The 16,995-nt window shown below is 39.1% G+C and overlaps 1 protein-coding gene across 4 annotated transcripts in view; it reads left to right on the top strand.

Annotated features, from left to right (window-relative positions):
- LOC129367751 (synaptotagmin-7-like) overlaps nt 1-13,685 on the top strand; it is a 43,804-nt gene extending 30,119 nt beyond the window's left edge. For 3 of the 4 annotated variants that reach the window (XM_055042410.1, XM_055042401.1, XM_055042409.1), the window contains one exon: nt 1,122-13,685. In XM_055042410.1, coding sequence (XP_054898385.1) covers nt 1,122-1,226 — 105 coding nt within the window. In that variant the 3' untranslated portion in view covers nt 1,227-13,685. The remainder of the gene's footprint in view (nt 1-1,121) is intronic. The other variant, XR_008606736.1, reaches the window with a different exon arrangement.
- The last annotated feature ends 3,310 nt before the right edge of the window (nt 13,686-16,995 follow it).

Consider the following 16,995-nt stretch of genomic DNA (forward strand, 5'->3'; position numbering starts at 1 on the left):
GTGTCATGGGTTAGCTCCGTGTGTTGTAGAGTGATAGAGCCAATGGTACTTGTGGGCCAAGAAAGTAAAAACAAATTGAAATCAAACTAAGTACAATGACTTATTTTTATTTTTTCTTTCTATAGGAAAGGAATATTATTCAGCGTAGTTTCAAAACTTAAGAGATTGGGCATGTTTGCTCAAATTGACCTGTTATTAGACCAAATCTGGTCTAATAACAGGATTTGGGTCTCTTTTTTTCAAATTGCTTGCCGGATTTAGCAAAGCTTAATTGAATTCACTAAAATCTGACTTGGGTAGTGAGTTGACGTTTCAATCAAAGTCTCTGGATAGACACGGTTCTGTTCATAATAAAAACTTGGTTATAGAAAGATGAATACTTTCGGTTGTACCTTCTGCAAATCATCAATTGCTTGTGTGGAAGGGGTCAAATTTCTGCAAGCAGGGTTGCTGAATAGTGCAGAGGGAAAGTTTAAAAGAAACACCAACGTTGACCGCAAGGCCAAAGCTTCACTCTGCACATCCTGAAACTGTTTCTTCTTTAGACGAGCCACACTTACAAGCTCAGTTGATGTTAAAATTACCTTAAGTCACTAGATGGGGCCTTCTACTGCTGTTAATGGTTCAATTTGGTCTGTGTTAGGAAAATGTCACCCATTGTGAACCTGAACAAACCAGTTTTGTCATGACAACCATGCCACTTTTAAGCAATTTGAACAATTCTATTGAACACCAACCAGCTGTCTCCTCCTATGTGTATGAGTTAGCATTAATCTTGCAGATACTTAAATGAGTAAAAGCTCAACTCTCTCCTTTGTTTGAATACTGACTATTTCAACCTCGAGCTTCATTAATTTAGGCAACAATGGCATTAATAATGCAATGCTATTAGTAATACAGCCTGTGAGTGAACAGGGACAGCTATTACTGCTTCACCTCACAGTTTTTTGACGTGTTGCTGCTCTTTAGCAATAACTGATACCAAATACCATCGTTTCCCATCACAATACACTTATTGACTTGGAAGAGATGGACCATACGATGATTTTTTTATTTTTATGTCATCAGTAGTTTATAAATTTTCATGGAGTGTGCATAATGGCTTCTTTCCCCTCTCTCAGATCTACCTATCGTGGAAGAGCGGGCCAGCAGAAGTAAAGCATTGGAAGGACATGCTCGCCCGGCCGCGTACTAACGTCGCCCAGTGGCACGCTCTTAAGGCCTGATCGCACCACCCAGCTTCCTCCATGGCCACTTCCCTTCTCCTACTTCCCACCCCTCTTCCCTCTCCCCTTCTCCCGCTCCCGTCCTTATGCACAAGACTGACTTGCTGCCAGGCTGCGAAACACGGGTACAATTAGCCATCTGCTCTCTTAAACCTTTAAACTCTTCTCTATTTTCTTTTAGAATCTCAATTTCCTCTTCCACTTCTCTCTGAATTTCTCTCCCCTTGTGCTGTTGTATGTTTTTTTCTGTGTCGCCACTTTGCCAATAGTCCCCCTGTTTCTGACTGTCTGTATGTCTGTCTTTCTGTCCTTATGCAATCGGCCCATGGAAGTCTAATGATCCATTTATTTGTCGCTGCAGTCCCTGACCAGTTAAACAAGTTGGTATCTTACAGAATCATAATAATTTGAACTCATTTAATATTGTTGTATAAATAGTAGTTACACAATATAATACATTAGGCACTGTATGAACATACAAGTTGATGTCAATAAATTACAAAACCATTGTAAAGTTAATTTAGTGATTCAGCTCAAAAAGTGAAACTCACTGCATACCAAGTCAGTAAACTAGAGTATTATATATTTCCAGTCTTTATGTCTGTTAATTTTGATGACTCTGATGTATAGCTAATATGAACCCCAAATTCTGTTTCTCGTAGAAGTAGGTTTTTACATAAGACCAATGAAAAAAAGTAATACAGCATTGTGGTGCTACAATATGTACTGTATGTACCCAGTAATTGACCGGGGCCCCCAGCCTGTGGCTCTGCAGATGTGTGCGCCAGCCTTCAATTCATCCTCATTGTTGGCTCTGGTGCCTCGACAATGTTTGAGCTTCAGACCGGGAGAGTTTGCACTTTTGCCATATTGTGCTGGAAAAATAAAATATGCACTTCTATAAACCTTGTCAGCAGAGTGAAACATGGGGTGCTCAAAAACCTTTTTGGTAAGCTACCCTCCTGACATTGGACTTTATAAAATACAATAGAACAACCTCAACCAGCTTGAAATCCGTGCCTCTTCCCTTTATCTCCAGACTCTGGGACCTTGATTGACCAATGAAAAATAAAATCTGCTTTTCTAATAACAAGAGGACTTTGGACAAGTCCTTTTTAAGAAGAATTTGTCAATGTCTTGCATTCAGCAGTGTCTTAACACAGGGAAGGCAGCAGTTGCAGAATATATTCTGGAAAATAACTGTGTGCTTCGACTCTTAAAACTCTGAATCCAGCCACAGTCAATCCCTTGTTATTCTCACCAAAAATCATAAATGAGTTAGAATCCTCTCAAGGCTTCACTTATCCCTGTTGCCTGTGCCAGACTTTCTGCCACCCTTTTTCCTTCCACTCAACTTTTCAATTAACAGCACACTCTTGTGGTTTGCTACCTTTGTACAGAATGTCAGCTGTTACTGCTCTGTCTGCTGCTACATTCAATTTATTTGAGAAACAGAAATTTGGGTTTTTATTAGTTGTAATTGTTAATGATGAAAATAAACAGACATAAATGCTCCAAATATATGATCTTTGTAGTGAATCTCTGTTAATTATTAATTTTATTAATTAATTAACGTTTCTGTGACGTTAGGATGCACCTGTGCCCATTTTATGAAGCTATAATTTAGCTATGTAGACTGGCAGGGTTTCATCTCTGAAACTTGTTAACTATACCTTAGCCATATTCTGTCATCTGTTTCCCTGTCCCATTAGTCTTTTCATTGACCCTACTGTTCTCGTTATTTGTCTCAAGTGTATTACATTTTTCTCTCATAACAAACCTTCTCTCCTTTACTCAAGAATGGTTTAATGTTCAGCTGAAGTCTTTGAAAGTGATCAATAATAGGTTTGTGATGTAACAAGCTGAACTCAGGATGAATTTGTTCACACTGTTGTCTCTTCTCTTTCTCCTATTTTCCTCTCTGTACTCTTTTTCCCTCTTCTCTTTCTTCTGGCACAATATTAGTGACTTACTTTGCCCCACCACTCCTCTTACAACAACCCTCTTTCTGGAGCCTTCCTTGTCGTCTGTGTGCTGTGGGTGCTGTGCTGTATCTCCAACAAAAATAGAGATTAAAAAAATAGCAACTAAACTTTCCAAAGCTGGGAAAAGAGGGGACACATACTTGTGACATGGATTCGTCCTGATTTTTCCAGAAAGAAAAAAAAAAAGACACGGAGAGAGAAAAAAGAAGATGAAATCCTAGGATGTCACTTTTCATGCATCACCAACCGACGAAACTAATTGAAATCTTCCAATGTTCACAGGAAAATCGAGGATGAAAGCAAAGTTTGTGCACATGGATTCAGCTGTGTGCACACACTTCTCTTCACCCTGTGCTCCTCTGTCATGCTGGTGGGTGTCCACCTCCAGCAGGTTGGACTGTATAGTTAGACTGCTGTGTTAATGTATGCCTTCTGCCAGCTGAGTGTGCATTTACAGGAGCAACAGTCTTTGAACTTTACAGAAATCTTCTTCTCTTTTCTCTTTCTTCTCTCGCGCTCTTCTTGCTCTTCTTACTGCCATTGTTTCCCCATCCTCTACTGCCCTGCCTTCTGAACGAGGGCACAGGGAAGTTCATTTTGCACTTTTTTGAAAATGTAATAAAAATAATAATGATGATTATAGTTTTTGACGATAATGGTGATGATTATAGCTGTGGTGAAAATCAAGGGAGGAGAATCTGGAAGGGTTGGCTGCAGTCGGGGGGAGAGGTGACGTCTGCTTGGTGTTTTCAGGGTTTGGAGTTGAAGCGGAGGACACAAAGGATGCAGGGCTCTCATCCTCTTCTTGGTCTTTTTTGTGCTTTTTTTTCTAAATTTCAGAGTACTTATGTGTGCTTGTGTGTGTATTTGGGAGGAAACTGCAGGACTCCTGGTGGGAGTCCACTGATGTTTGAAATGTCAGGCTGGGATGGAAATGCAAGGCACGTTTGCTTGTCTCACGGAGCCTGGCCAGCACAACACTGCTATTACACAATGTGTCGATTAACATCAAGCTTGTCAGAGCTCAAAGCCACAGCCTGCACATTGTTATTCTGAATGAGTCCAAGAAAGAACAGTTCATATACTTATAAGTATATATGCTGACAGGAAAAGGTAGTTCTTAACCAGGTTCTGAATTTTAGTTGCACTTCATGGGAATTATAAATGATGGACAGCGTGTGTAACATTAGATGATTGGAGTGGATTAGAGGTTATCTAATGCAGTAATAGTTGCCTAATTTTCAGAAACATTCAGCTTAGCTTCATACCTGCGGAAATAAATCTGTCATAAAGCAACAACAATAAAACTTAATTAGATGCTCATAGATACCTAGTTTCCCATTTATCCCATTTGTTTGCAGTTCACCTTTAATACACTCTTGTAAAGTTTTTGCTTAATTCTGTCCCAGGGTTTTCCTATAGTGCTCCCCAATCTTTCTACACTTCTGCACTTTATTCAGGAAGTAGCAAAAATATTTAGTTGAATTATTAGTACTGTGCTTTTCAATTATTTAGAATTTAATGACAAATGTACTCTAATGCCAATACATCTATTTAAACATATTTAAATTTCTAGTATAATATCATAGCTTTCTAAACCAAAAGTATGTATGTTCTAGAAATGACTTGTATTGAGTTATATAAACCTCACTAAAGTAAAAAAAAACTATTTAAGAAGACTCATATCACTGTATATTACTCTATAATACTCTTTTAGAGTAATATACATGTTAAAGTGTTAAGTACATAAGTTGACCAATGTTTCATTGGGGTAAAACATAAGAATACACTATGTTTCAAAGTTTTGTTCTTAAGGTCGTAGGAAAGTAAATTCAGCTTTATTTATATATCATATTTTCACACAGATGTCACAAAGTATATCATAAAAAGATTAACTTTAATAAACCTCACAGAGGTGTACAATACAGAATCCAATCATCTTGTGACAATCTATTATGAGTAAAAGAAAAACACATGTTTTTCTATTTTCTGAAGTATAAACAAATAAAATACTTTAAACTTTACATCTTAACAGGAGAAGGTAGAATATTTTGAAAGTTTTAATTCTGCTGTGATAACAATTACTAACAGCAATACCAAATAAAATATAAAGAAACATTTGTATTTAAAAACTATTGCGGTTATTTGGCTGTTAAAAAATGGTAAATCAGAAAATATACATTTTTCACTTCTGAATTCCAAGCTCAGCTGTTTTGTTTCCATATTTACAGGCTATGAGACAATTTCTATAAACCTCAAATCAACTCAGAAAACTAGGAAACCGTACGTCATAAAATGTAGGCTTAATTGCTAATACTAAGTCTGTAAGCAAATCCAAAACTAATTCTATATAAATACTATTTTTTGAAAGATGATGCTATTGCTTTAATATTGTAAAACCTTCTTTCCTGGAAGTCATCTATCTGCATATATGGATGATCTATTATTATATATTTCAGAAACTTTGAAATGTATCCACAGTATGAACAACTATTAAAGCTGACACAATTTTTATGGCGTTACTGTTCTAATTTCCTGTATCTGCTGACTGTGCTGCTATGCTAATGATAGTTCACACTTAAGAAGGGACAAATAGAGAGGGAGATGGTTCCATTGTGTATTTTTTTTTTTCCTTTGCTTCAAAAATGAAAAACAAATTTCGTCTTTATTCTTAAACTAGGGATATGTAATGCAATGTATGTTTTTGCTGTTTGAGAATATTGATAAAGTTTCATCTTCCTTTAGAGACTAGAGATTAAACAGCAGCTATAAAGAGAGAAGCATTTACTGCATGGCTTGATGCCCAAACAGTAGGAGGATCCCCTATCTGCCTTTACTTAATTACCAATGGCTTCCCACCACCCTGTGTTCAGTTTCCTAGATAACCAAGTGCTTGATTGCTTAATGGTTTAAGGCAGTCCTCTTGAATTCTGTTTACTGTTCAAGATGTAACGCAGATATCGCCCCCAGCATTAGAATATAGATTTTTTTCCCTGACGCACATCTTCTTTGTTGCCTATGTGGAAGGATGTTTGTTCGTAGCATCCAAATGTACATGTTTCTTTTTGACTGTGTCTATAGTGATGTCTCTAGATTAGTTTGCTTTGGAGATGAGCAACTGCATAAAATATATTTAGATGAGATGACAAACAAAAGCACAGCAGTCTGATCTATGAGGGTGTAAATGTTCAAGAAGCTGTAGCCCCACATTTCTTGGGCTAATAGTCATGCACCAGACTAACTGGGAAAAAAGACTGCTGGTCACCTGGGGGCCTTTTTCTGTATGATGTCCACAAACATCCATTGTTAGGCATTGGCTGTCCTTGGCGCCTGTCCAGGCTAATTCTAGCTGGGAAAAGCTCCAAAAGTTGCCAAGATAAACCTGACCAAGCTAACGGATGGGTGACAAGACTTTTACTTGCATGCATGTTAGTTATAAAACCGCTCCATGTCTCTTTTTTCTTAGCCAGAGTTATTTTTGCAGATAGTGAGCCCCCCCAGGTTCAAGGAAGCAGATATTGCTCCTTTCTGACCACCTAATGGGAGTGTAATGTGCTGTGACACTGCAGGCACTGGCTGTCAAAACAGTGAGCCCTGTTCCAGGGATGGCCAATTGTTCTGAAGGGCACTGGACTGGATCAGTGCATCACAGCAGCCAGCACCGAGGCCCACATGAAAGACGGTGCCCAGAACATACTCGGCACACCGCATGCTGTCCAGAAAAGCTTCCCGACACTCATGAGGAGGAGTAGTTATACGGCACTGGCCAGTTTACAACAGCACAGTTGTGTGCTGACACCATCTTTAGCGTGAATCAAAAGAGATAAAAAGGCAGTGCTAGCAGAAGTTGTGCTGTGTATGGACTCGCTTATTAAACAGTCTTTATGCAGTGGGTTTCAAATTAAGTGATTCAGGTCAGCATCGGTGGATAAATGTCAGAAGAATCTCAATGTAGAGAATAAAGAAGAGATTTGAGAAGGAATTAAGCTAACAACTAGTTATGTCAGTGCAAACCGCTGCTCCACCTGGCTTGTCAGGTAAAGACAGAAACTAATCAGTGTAATCAGTCCTGAAGGTGTGAAACCACTTTCTGGACCTATTAAGGCAACAGTTTCTCAGCTATCTATTTCCCTTTGATTGAGCTACATATTGTTCAGAAGGCTAAGCTTTAGAAAGTAGTCCTCAGTCACCATGCGAGCTTGGAGATACTCTGTTATTTTTATAACGAGACGGACTGTGACGTCACTCATCATTGAAAATAGACTGCTGAGAAGACTTTTGGACTTTTAGAAGGATTATCTGCTTTTTAATTCAGATGACTGAATAAAAAAAAATATTGGTCAGTGTTGACAGGTTGCATAAATAACTTAACTGGAAATTTTATAACTTTTCTTTTGACCACAAACTGATTCTTCACATTTATGACTGATGGTATCATTATAGCATACTAAAAAAATTGTTGCTTATTTTTTTAGTGATCTCAGACCTAGATATTTATAAGGATTACTTGTTCAAAACAAGATTCAGCTAAGATTCCTTTAGTGGTTAAAATAGAAGAATCATTGATGCTCTCAGTTGTGACTAAATGTTTGACCTTACTGGTGGGGGAAAATGCTGCGCGTTTGCTATAAGGCCTGTTCCCTCCTGGTATATTTTGTTTGACAACATAGTGTAAATCCATCAGAAAGCTTCTATCTTTAAAATAATAAGAATCCCGACATTTATCTTTGTTTTCTGCTATCAGCTCAACCACCAAAACACTAAAATGGATGGAAAGTTTAAATCTAAACATATGGAGACATTAGTTCCCAAATACCACTTTTTAATTGCACTGCCACCTCTCTCACACCTTTAAATGTGTTGCTCTTTCTCGGCACCAACAATGTCAGCAGTGACCTTCAGCAAGCCAGGGATCATGAATACACCAAGAGAGGATTACAGATGTTCCCAGTCAAGACTTTTCCCCCCTCAGACACATTGGAGTGTTTGTTCAGCCTCAGTTCTGTCTCTCATCATTATATTCAATTCCTGGCAGAATCAATGACCGGGTGCTGGTGTGGGCCCGAGTGAAAAAAGTTTAATTCTGTCCACAACTTCACTGCATATTACTGTAAGTTTATCTCCTTTTTCTGCAATAAGTAGATTTGTTTGTATCTAAAACAATTCTCAGACATAAATTGTCACCTGTAGTCACGGTGTATAAAAGCTTTAAAATAGATTAATCTTTTACTTCTCTGGTTGACAAATATTGAAAAATCTAACATTTAATTTTAAAATATTTGCAAAGTGTAAAAAATAAGCTTTATTTTTAAAATCTATTTGTTTTATGTCCTCTCTTTTAAACTACATAACCTCTCTTGATGTGGTTCACGACTTAGGCTCGGGGACTGGAATGACGATGGTAGAAATCATTTTTGTATTTTAAGTCATTATTATATCATAAACCCAAATTAGAACCCATTTCCAGATTTCTGGCAGAACCCACCAAACTTAGTTCTTAAATGTTCTGGTATTTCAAGCAGTTCCAAGTGGGATTTTGAAGACAAACAGGCCACCGCCATCACAAATCTGCCATACTTAACAGTGGGCCTGAGGCACGTTGCCTCACATTCATCTTTTGTTTCATGACAGGTCAACCTGGACTGTTTGTTGCAGAAAAATCCTGCTCTCTATTTTAAATTTGGCACAGACAATCATAGTTCCCCAAAGATTATCCTAACAGACATATTTATGGCTTTCTTAAAATTAAATAAATTCATGTTAGCTGAGTTGAATTTTAGTTATTCTTTTAACACTAGACTTTGTGCACTAGAGTATAAAACTTACCGCTAAAGTTCAATATCTTGACAACTTATTTTGTACATTTCCATGCATTTTTAAAAATTGATTTACATTTACTAAAGTTATATAATTAGCTTAATTCTCTCACAACTGGAGAGGTCCTACCTGCTCCTTTTGTTCCCTTGAGATTTATGATGATGTTTGTCCTTGTCTCATTCCTCCTTCCCTTAATATTCCATCGTAGTTTTCCTTGATGGATTTCTTAAGTTAAGCATCAGTGACTCACTCTATTGGAAAGGTGCCTGCTCTGCTGTAGTCTTTGCTAAATTAAATTAGGGTTGTTCTTTCTCTTGGAGACCTTAATGTCTGTGAGTGTGGATTAAAGTGAGGCTGTGGTAATCCCATCCTGGAGGAACGTCTTCGCTGCCTGTGCTTTATTCTGCTGAATCATGTCGTGACGCCTGAGTAAGTTCAGGACTTACTTGGCTCACCTTCGCTGTTTGTCTGTGCGTTCGTCCTGCCCTGCACCGACAGACCTCTCCTCTCCCGCCGACTCACCCTTTCAATTGTTTTAAGCATCTGGTGAAAACCAGTGTGACTCCTTCCATTCAGGGTTGTATGAATAGTAACTACACAAATATGAAAAACAATGAGTAATAATTTCCTTTCTGTTCACATTTGACTGTTGGTTAGTGTGTACGTATGTGTGTGCTTGGTGTTCTTGTGTTTTTATTTCTTTACAGAGCATTGTGAAGAATAATTATTTATTTATTTTTTGTTTTTTTAAAAAAAACTTAATGTAAATATTGTTGGTGAAAATTAACATTTATTGTACTCCGAGTTTTCGTTTGTCACTCAAGTCGATGAAGAAAACAACGATACACATGAATAACAATGGTGATGTTGATGATGATGTTGATGATGATGATGATGATGATGATGATGATGAAGCTGATTTTACCTGCCCTTCTTGAATAAGGGCTTTTGATGTCTGCTGTATTTTTGTTGGGGGCGTCGTGAGGTCAAGGCAAGACAAGCGACAGGGAAGGAGTGGTACCCGACACATCCCAGGTTCTTTGTAGCAACACTGCCACAAGTCCCCGAATACACACAGGTAACTCAAAGCGACACAAATTGTAGCCATGAAGCATCATAGCGTTCTTACAGCATGCTTTGCGGTGTGTGAGAACAACACACTCCTCCTTGTTGAGTCACTCTGACCCAGTCGCTTGGCATCACATCCCACCAGTCAGCTTACAGGCTCTGGGATTTACTGAAATGCCATTGTGTTAGATGGGATTGACCCTGTCCTGACACCCATGATGCCTTGCTCATTGAATTTGGAGTCATTATTTGGAGCCATACATAAGGATGGGTACGGCTTCCATCATCCTACAGCAACAAGGGTAATTTGCATGCATGTTTTAGTTCCCAAGTGAGCTTATGTGAACTTTGCCAAATAACTGGCTTGTCGGTTGCTTTGTGAACTATTTGCAAGAGCTCTCAAGCGCCAGCAAGGACAGTCCAGGATTAGAGAGACAGCCGAACCATAAACTGCCATATTGTGATGTAAAAAAACCTCAAATAATACTTGCACCATCTCTCCTCTTTAAAACAGATTTTAGCTGTGCCATATCACAACATATTTCTTTGTTTTCTCCAGGACTCGTCTGCAACATCATGTTAGACTTCAAATCATGTATTATTTGTAGTTTCAGAGAATGCTGAAGGAGCTTTTTTTGTGCTGATTGATCAATAAGTAGTGAGGAGATAAGGTGATGTCACAATCTGTGAGACAGAGAGCAGTTGGTGTTGCATATATCTGCAATTTACCAGGATTTTGGAAATGTGTCAAAACATTTGAAAATATCTTTGCACTTTGAACTTAGCACACTTAGTAAGATTAGCTCACATAGCTTTGCAAACTATGATCGGTTATCATGTGTGCTCCCTGAAGACTGAGCAAAAACTGTGCAGAAGACCAATCCAGCTTGTTCCTCGACAGACAGCGTTGAATTAAAACAGCTATTTTGCTGCAATGCATTCAGCTTTGCTTTTAAAATGCTGGTGCCTCTTGTGACTTCATTTTCAATGCCTCATCTGTGCTGAAAACAGCTAACTTTGCTCAGTAACAACTTCCAAACCAAAGAGAGTTTTTGTCAGTGCGACATGTTGGGCACTTGTGTTTTCTGAGCCTGAAAAAAATTAGATTTTTAAGTTAATCAGTCACTGTTAAGAGCTGGGTAAGTGTAAATTTGAATTCTGGTCGGTAGATGATTTCTCGGTGCATCGCTGCAATTTGTCCTCGTTGAAATAAATGAGGAATTAAAATGCACTTTTATTTATGTTCAAAGCATGCTATAACTTTGTAAAACATTGGTAAAAACAGGATTGTGGTCAACTACCATAAATCCTACTTCATCCACACAGTGCAGCGGCGGAGCTTATCAGTTTCAGGTTTCTTTGAGGAGCGTCTCTGACCTGACATGGTTTAGCAGATACTGCCGGCAGCTGTCTCCAGGAAAGACAGTGGATACAGTTCTACCTTCGTCTGTAATACCATCCCTCTGAGAGAGTCCCACAAGGACACTGAAGCTCCACACGCTAACCAAAAATAAAGCCCAGCTACTTTCTCCTCCAAACTCGATCTGTTGCTGATTGCGAATGAGATGCAGGCCGAGCGGTGTCGAAATCCTGCCATTTATACAGAGATTTTTAAATCAGGGAGGTAATAAGCAATACTCTTAACTGACCTACTGAATCTAAACTGAGAGGGGTTTTATTTTTGCATTGAGGGATGTCCAGGGTAACACTCCTGCTTTTTGGTTGGGTTTTTAACTCCTTTCTCCACTTGCCTTGGCCCGCCTCTTCAACAAAGAGTGCTCTAACTTTAAACACACAATTGTGATGTGTACAATCTGATTCCATGTATTTATTTATGTTTTTTTTTTTTTGCCAACTTTGTATAGTGTACAAATATCTATAAATATACAAACCATGACAGTACTGTATAGATTTTAGCTGCCTGGTAAGGTTAATAGTATATACTTGGTAGACTAAAAGAAAAAGCGTAGAGCTGTTCAAAAGCCAGTTACTGAGAAAAAAAATGCTTTCTGTAAGACCCGATGCCACTGGCTCTTTTTTATATTCTAAGTTTCTGCTTTCTTTTTTTATTGTAGCCAGTGGGATCTTTTTTGTCCATTTGTTTTGCTTTTGTTTTTTTTGTTTTTTTGACAAGACACAGCAAGGTTCTGGCAGCCAGGAGAGTGCAGTGGAACGCAGACTGGAGCCCTGTGCAGTTGTACGTGTTTTTAGGTGTGCGTCCGTCCATCGTAGTGCTTAGTGCTCTTTGTGCAGTGCCTCCCTCCTCCCTCTTTTTCTCTTACGCAGATTGCTCGCTAAGATGCAGGATGATTGTGTTTGCCGAGGCTAGCTGATGCCCTCCTCCTTTTTCTTTTTTCTCCTCACATCCGCTCTGTTTCTTCATTACGCCGCTTAGTTTTAATCCTCCACTAAGTATAGATTTTCACTTCCTCTGCTCGATTGTTCATTTACTATCCCATTCAGATGATAATGCGCACACCACCAGAGTCTAATTTCCTGGTAATCCATTCCATCCCCCATCATCTATCCTGGATTCTTTGTCCATTAGGATCTCCCATTTGTCACCTTCCAGGTTATTTTTTCTATAGAGCTCTGTGGACCAGAGAATAAACAAAAAAAAAGGAGATCCATGATCCTCATCCCAAGTCATAACTACAAACTCAAAGGAGAAGGAACAGTATCAGCTCAGCACGCAGCAACACAAAGCAGCCATATTAAAGTCAAGCACAGATGTGAGCGTTTATGTTGTGGCAGCTTCACTGCTGCCTGTTTGTAGCAAGAGCGAGAGGAAAAAAAAAACGCCTTAAAGATCGGACCAACCACACATATTAAAGATACTGGGATGTGTATATTTGTGGAAACCCTCCCTTTTCCTGCACCACTTTTATTACTTGGTATTCCAGTGAGCTGCTTGGTTGCTCTGTACATATCTGTGTAGTACTTCTGTTGATGTCCCAGTACTGGTATAGTAAAGGGTTCTTACTGGGTGGCCTCGGCTGACGCCCTCCCTCTCCTGTTCTCGTCTCATTCTCCTTAAACGAAAACTTCAAACATTCCATTTGAACCGAATAGCTACTAAAGATGATTGGATCTCACTGGGAGCTAAAGAGAAAGGACCGAACTGCAGACGTCTCTCACCGGAGCCATGTCAATAACCGAGACGCCTTGGTCACGTCCCTCTGAGGGCCGCAGAACCTCCACACATCTGCACGCGACTCTCTGCTCCTTCCAACCCACCTCCTCTCTGGTCGGCCCTGGTTTGCAGCAGAAGGGTCAGACAGCGGGACGGGGTTGGGAGAGCCCTGGGAGGCAGCAGAGAGCCACGTCTCTGCGGTCGCGCCCAGCAAAGGGAGGGAGGGCGTCAAAGGGCAGAGCTCAGTAGCACTTTGGTTTTGCGTTCCATGTTTATTTTTTTCAGCCTCTCCTGTTCTTTGGGCCGAGCGGACTGTGATCTTACTGGGTTGTGTTTTTTTTTTGGTTTTTCTGTTCTTGCTCTCCTCCACTCATCAGTGTTACACAGTGTGCTGAGTGGACGGAGCCTTGGAGCTGAGCTCTGATGTTGTTCCATATTAAAGAATCATTTTTGCTACACTTGTGTTCAGAGCCTCATTGGTCTGTCTCGTCATCCTTTACTCGGTATACTGTAACCAGAACCACACTGCATGGCGAGAACATTATACCTGCTTAACATCTTGTTCTGTAATCAGTAATTATCCTGATTCTGCACCAGAAAGCAGCTGATTATCTGATCGTTTAATCTGCAAAGTTTTGATTGTTCATTAAGCATTTAATCATCTTAATTTCAAGCATTTTCGTCAGGCTGATGCATCCCAACAACTACAAAATGTCCTTAATGTTTGTATAAATATTAAAGGCCAATAGAGGATCTACTATTAGAGAGTTGAAGTCAATTAAAGTAAACCTGCTGTTGTACATATTTTATTGCTTCAATGCCGACAGCAACTTGGAAATGTTTTGCTCCATCACAACCACAAACCTCTGTGTATGAAATTGGCATTTTATTAAGAGAAAGTAGTTCTTAACTATGAAGTGTATCCAAACTCAAACATAATTTTTCAAAATCTCATGATAATTATTTGTGCATTTCTATTCAGCTCCCTCATTCAATGCTTTCTAGAAACCACATTGCTACTATTACAGCTGCAAGGTTATCACAACTCAAAAACTTGATGTTTATAAGAAAAATTCTTGAAACATTTTTCAGCATGCCTGAAAAATGTTTCAATCTTTTTGAAGGCAGCAGATTCTTGCTGATGAAAATAAGAGAACTTTTATTTCGCATGATTGTGTTTTCATTTTCTTTCCTTTCTTTAATGGACTCCTGTTTTAAAAATCACCATAATCTCTTTTGAGCTGAAAACTAAGATTGTGAATAAAAAAAGAATACCTTCATTAGTGAGATACGTCAGCAAAGTGCTATTTGATTCAATACATTCCAAAGGAAACCCTCCACCTTGAACCCCTCCAATCAAAAATATTTTCATCATGGTATTAAAAGTGTAACACATATCTATATACAGCGCCTTGCAAAAATATGGATCCCTTTAGAAGATTTACAGAGATTTTTGTCATAGCAACAAAGTTTATTTTATTTTATTCGGATTCACGATTATGTACATATTTGTATTGGTCTGCAATATCCAATCAATAAAACTTATTCAGTTTTATTGTCACAAAATGAAGAAAAAGTTTAAGATTCATAAATACATTTGCATGTCTCTGCATTCTTGCAAATAAATTTGTTACTGATGGGTCAGAAAGTGATGTTTGGAGGAAAATCAGTTTGATTTAATGGGGACTGCTGTGAAAAGTTTTAACATCATTTGCTGAAGGAAATGGGATTTTGCAAAGGTTGTTTTAGCCTTCAAGACCAATTAAAAATGTGTAGTGGACAGCTTTGGCTCTGAGCAACATATTAGTCAGCATGAAAGAAAATGAATCACACAGTTTCATGCTTTAATCTGGAGGAAACTTTCCTCTGTTTCTTAGAGGTGATGAGAAACTGTTTTTGTAATTGTGGGTGAATTATTTTGCAGGTTTAATTTGTTTTTCTTCTGGAGCATCTTAGTCATCCGTGCACCTCTCAGATAACTGAGATGTGTGTCAAAATGTTTCCCTTGTAGATGTTAGAAATGCTGTTGTTTTCACTCGAAACGTCTTATTTCATGCCTTAATTTTCCACACCACTTTTCGGTCACCCTCCACATATTCACCAAAGCTGAGTGAAACATAGAATGGAAGAAGATGACAGTGCAATTTGCTCCAAACCATGCATGGAAGATTTGTCCAATAAGTACAGAAGTTAGAAAGGAGGCTACAAGGAGATAAGCCTTGCAGAAGTGAAGCAGTGAAGCAGAGGGAGCACCTCCGAGACCCTGGCATCACAAAGACAGGTCTGAGCGCCTGAGCTGGCTCTTTATGTCCTTAAACATTAATTCCATGCTTTTTTATGGCAGACAAAGGGAGCTGGTTATTGAACTGACAGGGAAACCTTGGAGAGCCGCCTCCCAAAGCAGCAGACTATCAGCAGCAGCAGGAGAAACAGGTGAGCCCCTGCAGACAGGGTCTGAACCTCAACAGACGGCTCCGGGCGAGCCGAGTGCATCATCACGACAGGAGACCCTTGCTTGCATCACCTCAGTCTATTTTTAGAACAACTGCATGATCCCCCCCTTTTTTGTCTTTGCACCTTTTCCTCAAGTGCAAGTTGTTTATCTTGAATGTTTTGATCAAAAGCTTGCATGCAGCTGAGTGTTTTGCTGAAGTAGTCACTTTACATGTGAATTATGCAGATGAAGAACAAACACCGGCTGCTGCTTTCGCAGGATGAACAATCAAAGGAAAGCCGAGAGTCTCTGGATCCTCATTCAAATCCAGGACAGCAGGTGTTTTATCTGTTCCCCCACTCTGACTGTCAGATTGAAGTTGCTCAAACAAGTCAAATCATCTGGTGTAATCTTGAACTGGAATGAAAATAGGCATCCGGTCTAACCCTGCTGTGTGGATCCCCCATTGAATTTATAATCATAGATGCCAATAATGTGCACATTGTATTTAGAAGAAAAGAAGCAGGAAATGAGATGTCAGTTTCAATGATGCCAGCATTTCCCCGTAGTTATTTTTTGAAGGAGATAATAAACAGTTCCAAGTTTGGCATGACAGGATGTCAAGCAAGAAAGCCTGCGAAACAGAAAATGCAAGCAACAGCTTGGTAAAGACGGGCTCTATCCATGCACTGCTGGCGTTCAGCAGATGGAGGGAAGGAAAAGAAAGCGAGAAGTTATGCAGCAGAGAGGTGGGAAAAAAAGCCGTGCGAGTCCAAAGAAATTAGACGGCATGAAAAGAAATGGGAGGTGAGAATTAAAGGAAAAGTGTAGAAATAGTGTGATGCTGCAGTTTTGAGCCCAGTTTGATGAATGATGTCTGAAATAACATTGTATTTGAAGAGACACATAAGCAAATAGGATTTGCATATGATTTTCTAATTAAAAGTCATCTTTCTATGTTGCTTTTTCTGAAGTCCAAGAGTCAGTTTTAAATTAAAAAGCTGACATGAATGTATGTTTTCTAAAAGTGTGTATGATTTTTAGACATTTTCTGCTGCTATAAACAGTGAATTATCACATCCTGTCCTGGATGGACTTTTTTTTTTTATCAAGATGTCATGCAAATTTCAAACCATCCATCATTTTTATATAACCTTAGACTGAAGTCAGAGCCATGGTGGCATCACAATGCCATCCAGTGGACACATGGAGAATCAGTCCAGACCGGTTCTGTACAAAAGCTGTTTTGGTTCCTGCTGCTCTTTGCCTGGCTTGTTTTAGTTCATCCTTTCTGCAACCAACAGTATTCAAAGAAATGAATGAAGCTGAACA

Source organism: Poeciliopsis prolifica, unplaced genomic scaffold, assembly GCF_027474105.1.
Source record: "Poeciliopsis prolifica strain line A6 unplaced genomic scaffold, Auburn_PproV2 SCAFFOLD001, whole genome shotgun sequence".
Taxonomy (NCBI): Eukaryota; Metazoa; Chordata; class Actinopteri; order Cyprinodontiformes; family Poeciliidae; genus Poeciliopsis; species Poeciliopsis prolifica.